This window comes from Chrysemys picta, chromosome 8 (genome assembly GCF_011386835.1).
Source record: "Chrysemys picta bellii isolate R12L10 chromosome 8, ASM1138683v2, whole genome shotgun sequence".
NCBI lineage: Eukaryota > Metazoa > Chordata > Testudines > Emydidae > Chrysemys > Chrysemys picta.
Genome location: NC_088798.1, coordinates 1,543,427 through 1,558,372, shown reverse-complemented (window position 1 = coordinate 1,558,372; position 14,946 = coordinate 1,543,427). Strand labels below are relative to the sequence as shown.

General features: G+C 45.6%; 1 protein-coding gene across 13 annotated transcripts in view; it reads right to left on the bottom strand.

The window, feature by feature from the left end:
• The window catches only part of ST3GAL3 (ST3 beta-galactoside alpha-2,3-sialyltransferase 3), a 367,793-nt gene that overhangs the window by 133,620 nt on the left and 219,227 nt on the right, over positions 1 to 14,946 (bottom strand). For 8 of the 13 annotated variants that reach the window (XM_065555304.1, XM_065555307.1, XM_065555309.1 and 5 more), the window contains 2 exons: positions 8,520 to 8,584; positions 864 to 908 (listed from right to left, as the gene is read on the bottom strand). In XM_065555304.1, the coding sequence (XP_065411376.1) occupies positions 864 to 908; positions 8,520 to 8,584 (110 nt within the window). Of the gene's footprint in view, positions 1 to 813; positions 909 to 8,519; positions 8,585 to 14,946 lie in introns of all 13 variants that reach the window. The other 5 variants (XM_005307127.5, XM_065555314.1, XM_065555311.1 and 2 more) reach the window with 1 other exon arrangement.

Here is a 14,946-nt window from a genome sequence, read left to right as displayed (position 1 = left end):
ATAGGAATCGACTCGTGCCCCACCATCATCACCATGTTATGATGTGTCCACGGCCCCAGTTTGCTTTCGTACGACCACCCTGCCTTATCTCCAACAAGGAAATTTCAGACCAGATTACTACCCCACAGAGAGAAGCGCTCTTCTCACTGCATTCAGTATATTCTACCACTGGTCACACGGCTCCAAATAGCTCAGCCACAGGAATAAAACCTAATGATAAGAGTCACATTTTCTGTTTTTCTTATACCAAGCCCATCACTGTGATATCTGAGTGCGGTTTTTTGGGTCCGTTGTGGATCCTCAGGGAACCCACAAGTAGCCTAACGATGTAGGCACGTATACGGAGATAATCATCAGCCAGTGGTTACCCCAGGGCTCTGCAAACCTACCCATGAGCAGCGCTACTCGCCCTTCTGTCAATGGCCAATTAGAATAATTTTCAAATCAGTTTGGTGCTTGAAGGAGCATTTCAGCTGCTGCTGCCAGCCAAATTACTACAAACCAACATCCTTAGTGACACTGGAATATTGTATATACTAGCAGAGTGCTCTGCATAACACTGCCACTGCTGCACTCTGATTCTCACTGGGCTCTTAACTGTGCTCGCAAATGCCAGCTTCTGGGGCCTACGCTCTGGCTGTGCCGTGCTGGTCTCTCAGAGCATGCATATGTACTCCATATTCAGACTGGAAAGAAACCACAGCACAACAGATCAAACCACTCTGCGTTTACAAAGGAAAACAAAATTGCAGGGCCAATTTACTGACTGCACAACCATATCTGCTCTCCCACTGACATACAGTCCCATCATACCTTGTCCTTTAATTCCAAAGGGAGGTACAAAGTCCCTGATCCGTGCCCACCTTTTGAAGGAATCATCCAAGAACATTGGTGCTGGCTTGGAGAACCTGAAAAACAAAACAAGAGACACACAAATGTGAACCAAGGGAGGAATAACTTTCTGTAGGAGGCTCCGGGGACTCACTGCCCAAGTGCTGATTGCATACTCTCAGGAGGAAAACAACTGTAGGTCTATTGTCAGGTTTTATTACTACCTTGGAATCCACCCACAGAGGACCCAACGTGGCACTTCACAAACCTGCAACTCACTTCCCACTCAGCAGGTTAGAAAGACCTGCCAGGTGAGCTTAGTTACAGCGAGGCAGGAAACTCTCCGAGATGCCAGAAACTATCCAAGTTAGAATGAGTTTTAGTTGATGCTAACAAGCCACTGCCACGTTCTTAATACAGAATCTGCTGGGGCAGGGGCTAGTAGACGGAGAGCCGAAATTGTTCGTCTCGTAGAACAACGACCTTCTGATTAAAATAGCAGACAGGGGCTGCTCGGCAAGACAACACAGACATGTGCAGCAAAGCATTTAATCTCTAATCACCTAAACCACAAGCCGGTTTGTCTGGGATAACTGAAGCTTGCCAGGACTGGCATGCTGGCAAGCCTCTGTGGGCACAGCAGTGCCTGGAGCACTTTTCTTGGAAGTCGAGATACACCCGCGAGGGCACAGGCAAGTGTGGGTGCTCACGCAGACATGGGTGCAAAGATGTGCAGGCAGGTAGAGCTGCAGCAGTGTGTTTGTGGTGTATTTTAGATACAGAGGCACAAGTATGGCTCTGAGAGTATATGAATGTGCAGGGTGAGTTGTGAAAGTAGATAAAGGGGCATCTACACAGGTGGCTGCTTTCGTTTGGTCTGGGCAAGCAGAGCTACTATCTGAGCCACCACACAAACCCAAGAATGCAAACATGGTTCAGGAGGTTGTGAAATAGCACTTCAGAGTGTACAGAGACTGGAAACCGATGCAGTTCTTTTCTTCTCGAATCAGGAATATCCATTCACTAAACATACAAATGATCCAGGAGACATGCCACACCACGCCAAACAAGTACCGTCGCTCCAGAACCACTTACAAATGACAGGTTTCAGAGTAGCAGCCGTGTTAGTCTGTATCCGCAAAAAGAACAAGAGTACTGGTGGCACCTTAGAGACTAACTGTATTTTCCGCTACATGCATCCGATGAAGTGGGCTGTAGCCCACGAAAGCTTATGCTCAAATAAATGTGTTCGTCTCTAAGGTGCCACAAGTACTCCTGTTCTTTTTACAAATGAAAGAGAACTTGCCCTTAACTTCTGGGACTGAAAGCTCGTGGAAACATTCCCGCTAGGGAAAGACAACAGCTAGTTTGTTCTTTTCTGGATGAAGAATCACTGGCCTGTAGCTAAGACAATGCCACTCTGAAGGAAAAGGTCACCACGCTACTATGCAGGAGCAACTCTGGAAATATTAGCTCCCCAGAGAGGCAGGAGTTGAGGACAGATTTAGAGGCCTGACAGGGAACACTAGTCAGCATGGAGTGCAGCAAGAGCATTTCCCAGCAAGTCCAGTAGAACTGAGAGTTACGAACACCTCAGGAGTGGAGGAGGTGTTTGTAACCCTGAAATGTTCATAACGCTGAATAAAACACTATGGTTGTTCTTGCAAAAGTTTACAATTGAACAGTGACTTAATATAGCATTGAAACTTTACTATGCAGAAGAAAAATGCAGCTTTTCCTGGTTTTTTTAGTAGCTTATGTTTAACACAGCACTGCACTGTATTTGCTTTTTTTTTTGGTCTCTGCTGCTTCCTGATTGTTCCAAATGGTGTGTGTGGTTGACTGGTCAGTTCACAACTCTGAGGTTCGACTCTATACAAACCCTACCAGAAATCTGTTCATTTCAGAGCATTAAAACAGCAGCAGCAGCCGCCTACCAATGCAAAACTGAAAAGCAAGTTGTGAAAAAGCATGAAAGCTGCAGGTGAAGCTCGGAAATAAATGCAACACAGCCACTTTCAGATCCCAGGACAACCACCACACAGGAAGAAGGAAGATCGGCTGAATTCCATATCACTTGAAATATGGGGCAACCACAAATTCAGGTGAAATCAGAAAGAGCCTGCACAAATCACTGGGAGGGGGAGAGAAGCCAGGAGTATCTAATGAACTACCAGAACAGAATGAGTCGCACCCACTCAAGCATCCATTAACAAGATAATCAACAATCATAAAAGTAGGACACAGCAGATTGCATGACAGCTCTAGGAGGAGAGGAAGACAACTCTGCAATGCACAGCAGGCCCAAGGATGGTAGAAGAGCCCATGTAACTTTGGTGGGAGGCCAGGGAAGGCAGGCTAATCACCTTGGAATCTCTGGAAGTCAGGTAAAATATTTTTTCTGTAATCTAAATAATATTAGATTCAATATTTCTCTGAAACTATCAAAGATTAAACAGCCAGAAGAATTAGCTCAGTATTTACGCTGGAGGATTTATCAGATCTATCTGTGCTCTGCAGTTTAAGCATGGAGTTACATTAAATACCAAAAACTGAAAGTACCTCTCTTTGGTTACTACTTGGGAAATACAGAATTCCCCCACCCCTCCCAGCACTGACTGAGATAGTTGTCATCACTTCTAACCAATGCAGGAGGATGTCACACCTGAATTCCAATTCTGGTATTTATTTGCAGCAGAGAAGTCAGGTACTGACTGCTTCGGCCAATGCTGATACACTGGTTGGACAGTTCTTTCCTTTTTCAATGATGCTTGTTAAAAGCTGAGAGGGGGAGCAGATCCCGCCCACATGAAGAGTCCTCAGCAGACAAAAGTTGGCATAATGGGCTCTTACGTTACCCCTCCCCACAGCTGCTGGTGCAGGGGTGTGCTGAGGGCAGGGCAGGGCAGGGCGGGGGGGGGGGAGGGGGGAATGGATGGAGCGAGATGGGTCTAGCCATTCCCATCGGGTATAGCGTTTCAGGGACCATACCAAGCTAGGCAGGTTACAGCAGGCCCAGGTTGCTCTAACTTGGGCTGGGGGAGAGAATCAGGGACCTGTGACCAACTCTTTGTCAGCCCCCCAGTTTGACGTGCCCAAAGGAAGCTAGAAACAGCAGAGAACCTGCCTCAGTGGCTGACCACACGCATGCCACGACTTTGGTTAGTACGGACCACATTATCAGAATTACAGTTTTCCCATTATTTTGATGAGGAAAAATGTACGTGCAGAAGATTACAGTCCCTTATTTACTGAAGAGAGGAGAATGGCTCCAGCACTTCATCCCAAGGTGTATTGTTTACCTTGTTGCCGACTGTAACAGTGCTTTTCATCGTGTGCACCATGTATACAACTGCATCCGGGCGGAAAAAGTCACTGCAAATGCACAGCAGCTACTCTTCCAGTGAAGCTTGGCTAGTGTAACAAAACGCCGGGCAGGAATGAGAGATGGACAAGATCATTAGCTCATCATTCCAGGCTAGCCTATCTCCTGTCACCAGGACTACAAGGACATGGGCACTGTGACAGAGTTCCCTTGCCGCTCGCAGCGCCTCCTCCTGGCCATCCTGGGGATCAGCTCTGCCAGGAGCTTCGCCCTCGTCAGCGGTGTCTCTACCCATCTTCTGCTCTGTCTGCAACCTCTCCCCCCCTCTCGGAGCGGCAGCTTCCGGTTTGTGGCTTGGCCCTCTGGCCAGGTCACTAAGTTCTCTCCTTCCAGGGAAAATCACAATCCTTCTGGACCAACGCCCTGTGCTACTCCCCAGTGGCTGGTAGGGGAATCCAGGCCTGCCCTCTACACTGGGTTCCAGCCCAGGGACCCTATAACATTTAGCCAAGGCCTGTACTGTCTTAGACCTTGCTGCTGTTTCCCTGGGCTTCTTCCTACATCACTGGCTCCCACCCTCTCTGGGGACGCCAGCCTCCCAACTCCCTCCTCTCAGGGAGTACCTGCAGCCTGCCTTCCTGCTACTTGCATCTCCTGGGCTTTTTACAGGCCCCTCCTGTTCCTTCCCAGCTGCGCTGCCTCTAATTAGTTGCCCATGCAACCTGAATGCTGCTCTCTTCCAGTAATGCCCCAACGCCTCATTAACACACAGACCTTTACTCTGCCAACCCCACAGTCCTAAAGTGTACGCACTGTTCACTTCCTTTTACAACCCTTCCCCATCCCATCTCCCGCTGTTAAAGGACAACAACAACACAGGGTTTTTGAACAGGAAAAGCTGTGTTGTTAGTAGACATTTAGGTAGGTGTACATATCATCTCCTGCAATTTGTATACTGAGCCACCCAGGCCCGCCTCCCCCCACATCAGCTGGGTCCCACAGGCCCAACTCTGGCACACCTCCCCGGCTATGTCCCAACCCATTCACCCCCCCTCCAACCTGCCCCTCACCCCACTTCTGTATCAAGGGAACACATCTCCCTTAAGTGCTCGCTCCCTGGTATACAAAGGTTTCTACTGCTGTTACTCCCGCCCCCTTGTAACCTGATTTACACGCAGTGCCTTGAGCAAAGGACAACTATGTTACAGCCGAATGGTGTTCCTGATCGTGTTTCAGAATGGTTGGAGGGGGCAGTTTGTGGCCGGGCCGGCGAGAGACATCACAAAACACTGACAGCTTTACGTTTGAGAGAGAGAGATCCTCTGACCGCTGATCAATAGGCGTACGCCCTCTCTGAGAGCCAGCGAGGTGTCAGAGCTCCTAATGTTTCTATGCCACCCCCGTACATTTTCTGGTCAGCCACGAACCCTCTGATTTCCATGAGTGATACGGCAGGTGCTCTCCACCCTCACCTGCAAGGGTTGGCAGCCTGTGCTGTAAGCTTGGTGTCAGTCTCTAAACAATCAAGTAACAAAACAGCAACTCAGGATTAGTTGTCGGCACCTTTAAACAAAGAGAAAAACTCCCCCAAACCTTCAAAATGCAAGCACTTAGGTGCAGCGCTTAGAGCAAGACCCTGCCTGGGCAAGTCTCACCCAGCTCTGCCTCTGAGCAAAACTGGCCTACTGGTTCTTGATTGGTCCGTATTCCTCTTGGCCCTTCTCAGCCTCTGGAGGACCGTCTTGTTGGCTACCCACTCTGAATGGATTTTCCACAGGCAGGGCGTGTCAGTCCAGCAGGGAGCAGAGAAGGCTGGATAGACGCCACATCACATTCAGACACTCAGCCAAAGCACAGAAAACTATCACAGCTCCTGACAAATCTCTCGGATGTGTTCCACGTCTGCCCTCGGACCCGTAGGAGGTGCACATCAGGAACAAGGCCTAGATCATTTTGACCCGAGTGAATCATCACTACGTCCAGTAGTTCACAACCTCATAAGTCACCGGTTAGAGACTGCAGAGTGGGCAAAACAAGATGCCAGTGCAGACCACCTCTCTGCGCCCCAATCAGCCTGTAGTCAGCAACCCCCGTTGTCATGGTGCACTCCTTGCTCTCCCACAAGCTTCTGCAACCTCGTGACCCAGGAATGGCCCAGAATCAACATGCTGGCAACCCTGTCAGCGCAGATATTTCTTTTCCCGCAGAGCTCAAGGTACCTGCAAGACCAGTTTCAAACCCCCACACGAGTCATCTTTTGAACCACCACATTATTCTGCCCTGAGATCAAGAAGTAGCCACTTGTACACACCCCAAATCCTCCTCGAGAAGCTAGTAAAATACAGATTTTCTCAAACAAGCAATCCAAGGCTTGCCTACTGCCTATCCTAATTTCCCACCCTCTCCTGCCTATCTCCAGCTCCTCCTCACCCAATGGAACAAAAATTTTGGTTAGACTGGCTGCTGACTCCTCTGCTGTGTTCCCAGGAAATCTCCCAATAAAATAAAAACATGTTATAATAGAGAACTGGTAGCAAGCAACATGACTGATTAAATCTTTACTGCATAGGTTTACAAAGATTTGGACTAGAAACATCACTGGTGTATGTTCACTAAGGCAATGGCATTGGCACATTCCCTTGAACGACACAGGCAGCCAAACAGTGGCTGCATCAAGACCCTCTCACGTTTGATGGTTTTCTTTCTTGGCACATGTGCACTGTCTTCCCTCCAGACTGTCATCTACCAAGTGAAGAAGTGACCACGTTCTTCACTACTGTTCACAATCTCACTGCCTCAGAGACTCAGTGGATGCCGTGCACTCCCTCGGGCACAAACTGACCGAGCTAAACAATTCTGACCAGCATCCCAGCAATAGTTCGATCTCTCGCTGTGCAGAAAAAAACTCCACCTAGAAAGTTAGACACCCGCAAGGGGCAAGGCTCCTATATTCCAGCTCGTATGAGGGGGGGATTGGTGGGGGGGTCTCAGACCTCTCTTTAGAAGGGCAAGAGCACCCCAGCTCTGGGCACAGACAGTAGGGGGGAGACTATGGGGTTCACAGGTGCCCCTGCCGTTATTCTCCTCCCTAGCCACCCTACCACTCACCCCCATATTCACCCCTTTCCCAGAGTTTCACCTCTCCCCTCCACCTCCTTCCTCTCCCCTATCATCCATCCCCAGAGCCCCCCTTCTCTCACTGCAGCCCCAAACCCCCATTGCCCACTATTCCCCAATCCTCCGCCCCCGGTAGCCCTTCCCTCCCAGGACGCATTCATGACAAATCCCCCCACCCCAATGCTTTGATTCTATTCCCCCCAAAATAAAATTAACATCCATTACTCACCAATTGTAACAACCTCCAGCCATTCAGTCCAAAACTCCTTTTGTTTTAGTTGGGGGCTTATCCTTCCTTGTGTTACTTGAAGGGTGAGTTCACAGCCAGTAATCTCAGCTAGGTCTGTGATTCATCCAGTTGTCAGTACCTCTCAGTTTAACAGCACAAGGCAGCAGAAGGAAACTGAATTTTTTGGGACAGCCTGTAACTTGGGAACCCTTTTGTCAAATGACCCCAAATTTGGATCATTAATACTCCCTGTGGCCCAGGAGGCACATCAAATTTCAAAGCACTCCAAGTAACCATTCGCATTTTAGAGCGCACAAAAGAGTCGAGCTTTAAAGCATATAAAATGGCGGGCATGGAAACCCACGAGACATTTTTCTGTATTGGTGTGTGCACGCTGTAAACATGTATGTTTTCTTAAATATCACTCTCAGTGTAGGTTCCCCCAAAGCTTGAGAGGGCACCATGCACTACCCTGGGTAAAACTGGACAGATTGAAACCGTTCTGACCTGCATGACAGCAATAGCTGGATTTTTAAATCTGTACAAAAACCCTCCAAAAAAAAGAAAAATCCAACCCCCTAGAAACTTTTTGAAAGATGGCTATTAAGCAGAAGTCGTGAGAACGATATAATCTGGCTCTTTGCCTCCTACACACTCATATGACCAGCTGTTCTGCACGTCACTTTTTGGGGAATCTCAAATAATTTTAAGTTGGTACTTAACACATTTTCAGATTGTTTCAAAAAGACCATGCCCACATGAACTACTAGAAATGTGTGATGAAAACCTACCTCTAGAGTTTGATATTGGTTTAGCAGCTATTACAATGGAAGACATTAGAAAAGTCATCAGTAAACGCAAAAACAGTAAATACGCTGACATCATTATTGGAGAGACGTTTATAGTAAGTGACGAAACTTTACTTGCGTTTTTGGATAAAATATGGACTGAAGAAAAGAACCCAGCCCAATGGAAGAGAGGCCTTAGAGTAAAATTGCCAAAGAAGGGTGCCCTTACCAACAGCAATAACTGGAGAGGAATCACACCACTCAGTGCCTGGGGAAATCACGTGCAGCATCCTCCTGGAAGGTAACAAGAAACAAATGAATCTCCAACTCAGAGGAACAAGCAGGGTTTAGAACACTGGGACCATGCGCAGACCAGTGTTGTTCTCAGACATAACACCTCTTGTGATCAGTTTTACAGATTTCCAGAATGCTTTTGACAACATACACAGAGATAGACTTTGTCTTGAGGTTGGAGATTCATTTTTCTTGTTACGTTCCAGGAGAATGCCACACATGATTTTCCCAGGCACTGAGAGTGATGTGATTCCTCTCCAGTTATTGCAATTGGTAAGGCCACCCCCTTCCATTGGGTTGGGTTCTTTTCTTCGCTCCATATTTATCCAAAAACCAAGGAAAATGTCATCACTTGCTTTGAACAGGATGGCATATTACTGAATACCAGCAAAAATAATTATCATATATATCCTTGATTACTGTAATGCAGAATATGCAGTCAGAGATGGTGACAACATCAGCCAATGGTTTTCAGTGACAACTGGAGTGAGACAAGGGTGTACTAAGGTCCCCTTCTGTTTGCACTGGTCATTGACTATGTCATGAGGAAAGTAACCACAGAAGACAACAGAGGAATTTGATGGGCAAATGATAAAGCACAGTTGGATGACCTCAGTTTTGCTGATGCACTGCTTAGTTCAACACACAAGTTAATGGGGAAAAAGGCCCGGTTTTTGGCATACACAGCCAAACAAGTTAGTATATTTGCAACAAGGGAAAGACAAAATATGGCTCTGAATGTCATAGAATCATAGAATATCAGGGGTGGAAGGGACCTCAGGAGGTCCAACCCCCTGCTCAAAACAGGACCAAATCCCCAACTAAATCATCCCAGCCAGGGCTTCGTCAAAACTGACCTTAAAAACCTCTAAGGAAGGAGATTCCACCACCTCCCTAGGGAACCCATTCCAGTGCTTTACCACCCTCCTAGTGAAAAAGTTTTTCTTAATATCCAACCTAAACCTCCCCCACTGCAACTTGAGACCGTTACTACCTTGTTCTGTCATCAGGTACCACTGAGAACAGTCTAGATCCATCCTCTTTGGAACCCCCTTTCAGGTAGTTGAAAGCAGCTATCAAATCCCCCCTCATTCTTCTCTTCTGCAGACTAAACAATCCCAGTTCCCTCAGCCTCTCCTCATAAGGCATGTGCTCCAACCCCCTAATCATTTTTGTGGCCCTCCGCTGGACTCTTTCCAATTTTTCCACATCCTTCTTGTAGTGTGGGTCCCAAAACTGGACATAGTACTCCAGATGAGGCTTCACTAATGCCGAATAGAGGGGAATGATCACGTCCCTCGATCTGCTGGCAATGCCCCTACTTATACAGCCCAAAATGCCGTTAGCCTTCTTGGCAACAAGGGCACACTGTCGACTCATATCCAGCTTCTCATCCAATGTAACCCCTAGGTCCTTTTCTGCATAACTGCTGCCTAGCCACTCGGTCCCTAGTCTGTAGCAGTGCATGGGATTCTTCCATCCTAAGTGCAGGACTCTGCACTTGCCTCAAAAGCAACCATCAGAGTAGACTGAGAAACACTAGAAGAAGTTAGTCATTTTACCTATCTAGGGAGTGAGATGTGCAATGTTGGTGTCACCATGCTAGATGTCAAGCAACTAATATCTAAAGCAGCAAACAACTTCCATGAACTTGAAAAGATTTGAAAAAGTAGCATGATGGGCACTGATAAAACTATGAATTTTTAACACCAGCACCATGTCTGTCATAAGAACATAAGAACTGCAATACTGCGTCAGACCAATGGTCTATTTAGCTCAGTACCCTGTCTCCAACCATGGCCAAAGCATCAGGGAATGTACAGCAGTCCATCCACTTACAGCTGGTATTAGAACATAAGAACGGCCATATCGGGTCAGACCAATGGTCCATCTAGCCCAGTATCATGTCTGCCAGCGGTGGCCAATGCCAGGTGCCCCAGAGAGAATGAACAGAACAGGTAATCATCAAGTGATCCCCTGTCACCCATTCCCAGCTTCTGGGAAACAAAGGCTAGGGACACCATCCATGCCCATCCTGGCTAATAGTCATTGATGGACCTATCCTCCATGAATTTATCTAGTTCTTTTTTTAACCCAATTATAGTCTTGGCCTTCACAACATCCTCTGGCAAAGAGTTCCACAGGTTGACTGTGCATTGTGTGAAGAAATACCTCCTTTTGTTTGTTTTAATTTTATTGGGTGGCCCCTAGTTCTTGCGTTATGAGTAGTAAATAACACTTCTTTATGCACTTTCTCCACACCAGTCATGATTTTATAGACCTCTATCATATTCCCCCTTACTCATCTCTTTTCAAAGCTGAAAAGTCCCAGTCTTATAAGCTCTCCTCTACTCCTCTGGGAATTCTGCGTCACTGCACATGTGCAGAATTCATGTCCCCCACAGATTTCTTTGCTTCCCCTCAGAAAAATGACTTCTGACAGGGAAGCAAAGAGAAGCCGCAAGAGCAGTCATGTGCCCCTCCCCGGCAGTGCAGGCAGGTTGGTTTGGGCAGTCCGGAGCAGCTGGTAGAGATGTAAATCACCGCTGGGGGGGGGAGGGAGGGAGGGCTGGGCAATCGTGCGTGTGAGAGACACACACACTCTGTCCCTCCCTCTGGCTTGCTATTGCTGCACGCACGGCATGGAAAGGCAGGGATTTGGGGTGTTTCTGAGGACATAGGCGCAGGGCAGGCTATGTCCCCACAGACGGAACAGAATTTAGCAGCCTGCCTACTTAGTGAATTGTTCCCATTGTCTTTGTGAACTCTCCCAGGAGTATAAAACACGTTTAAAAGTTTTAAGTCTCCTTTACATTGCCAGAGTGGGGTAAAGGACAGTATGGCCTTATAAATGCTTATGATGCTTTAGTGATTAGAACTGGTCTGAATTTTTGGACTGAAAACATTTCCTATCAACATTTGCTACTGACCTTTCTGGAGATAGTCAGTAGCGAATATAAATTGTGAGTTTGATTTCCAGCCCTCACTTGCTCTTCGGTTGCCTACGATGTAATACTGAGCATATGGCTGTATATATTTGTTGACTAATAACTAGAAATAAAGGGTCAGACCTAGCTACATTACTATTAGACAAAGGGGGGTTGGAGATTTCCTCCAATGTGCCCCACTCCCATTCTCCATCCATTGTATTGTAGTTTAAATAAATTACCAAAATAATTGAAACCAGCGTGATTATATTGTGCTACTTTGACAAATAAAATATGCAGAATTTTAAAAATCTTGCGTGCATAATTTTTAATTTTTTGGTGCATAATTTTTAATATTTTGGCACAGAATTCCCCCAGGATTACTCCTCATATGGAAGCTATTCCACACCCCTACTCATTTTTGTTGCCATTTTCTGTACTTTTTCCAATTCCAATATATCTTTTTTGAGATGGGCTGGCCAGATCTGTACACAGTATTCAAGATGTGGGAGCACAGTGGCATTCCGATAATTTTAGTCTTGTTTACTATCCCTTTCCTAATATGCTCCCGGTACTTCTGTTAGTCTCAAAGGTGCCACAGGACCCTCTGTTGCTTTCTAATAGTTCTGAACATTCTATTAGCCTTTTTGACCACTGCTGCTGCACACTGAACTGAAATTGTCCTACTTTATGCAGCAGAGTCATGAAAATCTACAACAGAAATTGATAAGATCAAATCATTCCAAAGTAAATGCCTGCCAAAGATCTTCAGAGTCCACTAAAAAGAGTTTCTTGCAACATCAGAAATTCTAATTGGAGCAAACCAACTTAAAGCATCAAAGTTGTAAAAAAGACAAGGATGAACACGTTTGGAACATGCTTTAAGGATCCCACCAGCATGACTTCCATGTCAAGTAATAAAAATTGGAATAAAATCCTACTGAGGAAAATAGAAAGGAGCATCAACTCTGGCAAGACAAGTGTAAAAGCATAATTAGGAGGCCAAAAAAGAATTTGAAGACCAACTAGCAAGACCAGCAAAACAGCAAAAAAAAATTTAAGTACATCAGAAGCAGGAAACCTGCCAAACAATCAGTGGGGGCGACTAGACAATCGAGGTGCTAAAGGAGCACTCAAGGAAGACAAGGTTAATGTAGAGAAGCTAAATGAATTCTTTGCATTGATCTTCACTGTGGACGATGTGAGGGAGATTTGCACACCTGAGTCATTCTTTTTAGGTGACAAATCTGAGGAACTGTCCCAAACTGAGGTGTCAGTAGAAGAGGTTTTGGAACAAACTGATAAATTAAAAGTAGGAAATCACCAGGACCAGAGGGTATTCACCCCAGGCTTCTGAAGGAACTCAAATATGAAATTGCAGAACTACTAACTGTGGTATGTAACCTATCACTTAAATCAGCCTCTGTACCAGATGACTGGAGGATAGATACTGAGACGCCAATTTTTAAAAAACTTTCCAGAGGTGATCCCGGCAACTATAGGCCACTAAGCCTAACTTAAGTACCAAGCAAATTGGTTGAATTTATAGTAAAGAACAGAATTATCAGACACATAGATGAACATGATTTGTTGGGAAAGAGTCAACACAGATTCTGTAAAGGGAAATCATGCCTCACCAATCTGTTAGACTGCTTTGAGGGTGTCAACAACAATGTGGACAAGAGTGATCCAGTGGATATAGTGTACTTGGACTTTCAGAAAGCTTTTGACAAGGTCCCTAACCAACATCTCTTAAGCAAAGTAAGCAGTCATGGGATAAGAGGGAAGATTCTCTCATGGATCAGTAACTGTTTAAAAGACAGGAAACAAATGGCGGGAATAAATGGTCAGTTTTCAGAATGGAGAGAGGTAAATAGTGGTGTCCCCCAGGGATCAGTACTGGGCCCAGTCCTATTCAACATATTCATAAATGATCTGGAAAAAGGGGTAAACAGTGAAGTGGCAAAATTCGCAGATGATACAAAATTACTCAAGATAGTTAAATCCAAAGCAGATTGTGAGAGTTACAAAGAGATCTCACAAAACTGGGTGACTGGGCAACAAAATGGCAGATGAAATTCAATGTTGATAAATGCAAAGTAATGCACATTGGAAAACAATCTCACCTATACATACAAAATGATGGGGTCTAAATTAGCTGTTACCCCTCAAGAGAGAGATCTTGGAGTCATTGTGGACAGTTCTCTGAAAACATCCACTCAATGTGCAGCAGCAGTCAAAAAAGCAAACAGAATGTTAGAAACCATTGGGAAAGGGATAGATAGTAAGACAGTAAATATCATAATGCCACTATATAAATCCATGGTACATCCACACCTTGAATCCTGCATACAGTTCTGGTTGCCCCATATCAAAAGAGATGTATTGGAATTGGAAAAGGTCAACGAACAGAGAAGGGCAACAAAAATGATTAGGTATATGGAAATGTTTCCATCTGAGGAAAGATTAAGAAGGTTGGGACTATTCAGCTTGGAAACAACCGACTAAAGGGGGATATGATGGAGGTTTATAAAATCATGAGTGGTATGGAGAAAGCGAATAAGAAAGTGTTATTGACAACTTCACATAACACAAGAATCAGGAGTCACCCAATGAAATTAATAGGCAGCATGTTTAAAACAAACAAAAGGAAGTATTTCTCCGTACAATGCACAGACAACCTGTGGAATTCACTGTCAAGGGATGTTGTGAAGGACAAAAATATAACTAGGTTCAAAAAAGAATTAGGTAAATTCATGGAGGACAGGTCCAACAATGATAGTTAGCTGAGATGATCGGGGATGCTACAACATGCTCCAGGTGTCCTCCACCTCTAGTTCGGCTGGGAGTGGACAACAGGGGATGGATAATTGCCCTTTTCATTCCCTCTGAAGCACCTAGCATTGGCCTCTGTCAGAAGACAGGATACTGGACTAGATGGACCATTGGTCTAACCCAGTATGGACGTTCTTATTTTCTTAATATTGACACCATCTCGGAAGATAAAAAGAGGGCAACCCTGAGAAACATTAAGCAGAACTATAGAGAAAGAAGCCAAATCTGTCAACATAAAACTCAGAAGCCTGAGCAGACCTGCACAACACTGAAATAAATGGCAGAAACTGGTGGACGCCCTATGCACCTCGTGATCCAGGAGGACAAAGGAGAAGAAAGACATTTGAGTGGCATATCCAGACACCACAGTGACAGGGCACTAGACGAAATGATAACTACACAAGATGTAATAGATGTTGCTCCCAGCTCTGAGATTTGTCCTCCTTACATAGAAGCCATTAAGAATCTCTCTGCATGATGTTGCTCACTGGAAATAAGTGCATTGCAAGAAAAGTATCTCCAAATAGGTCAATCTATATGGGACTATGGATAACTGACACAGATATTTGACTATAGGACTACTGCTCAGAACCCAAAACA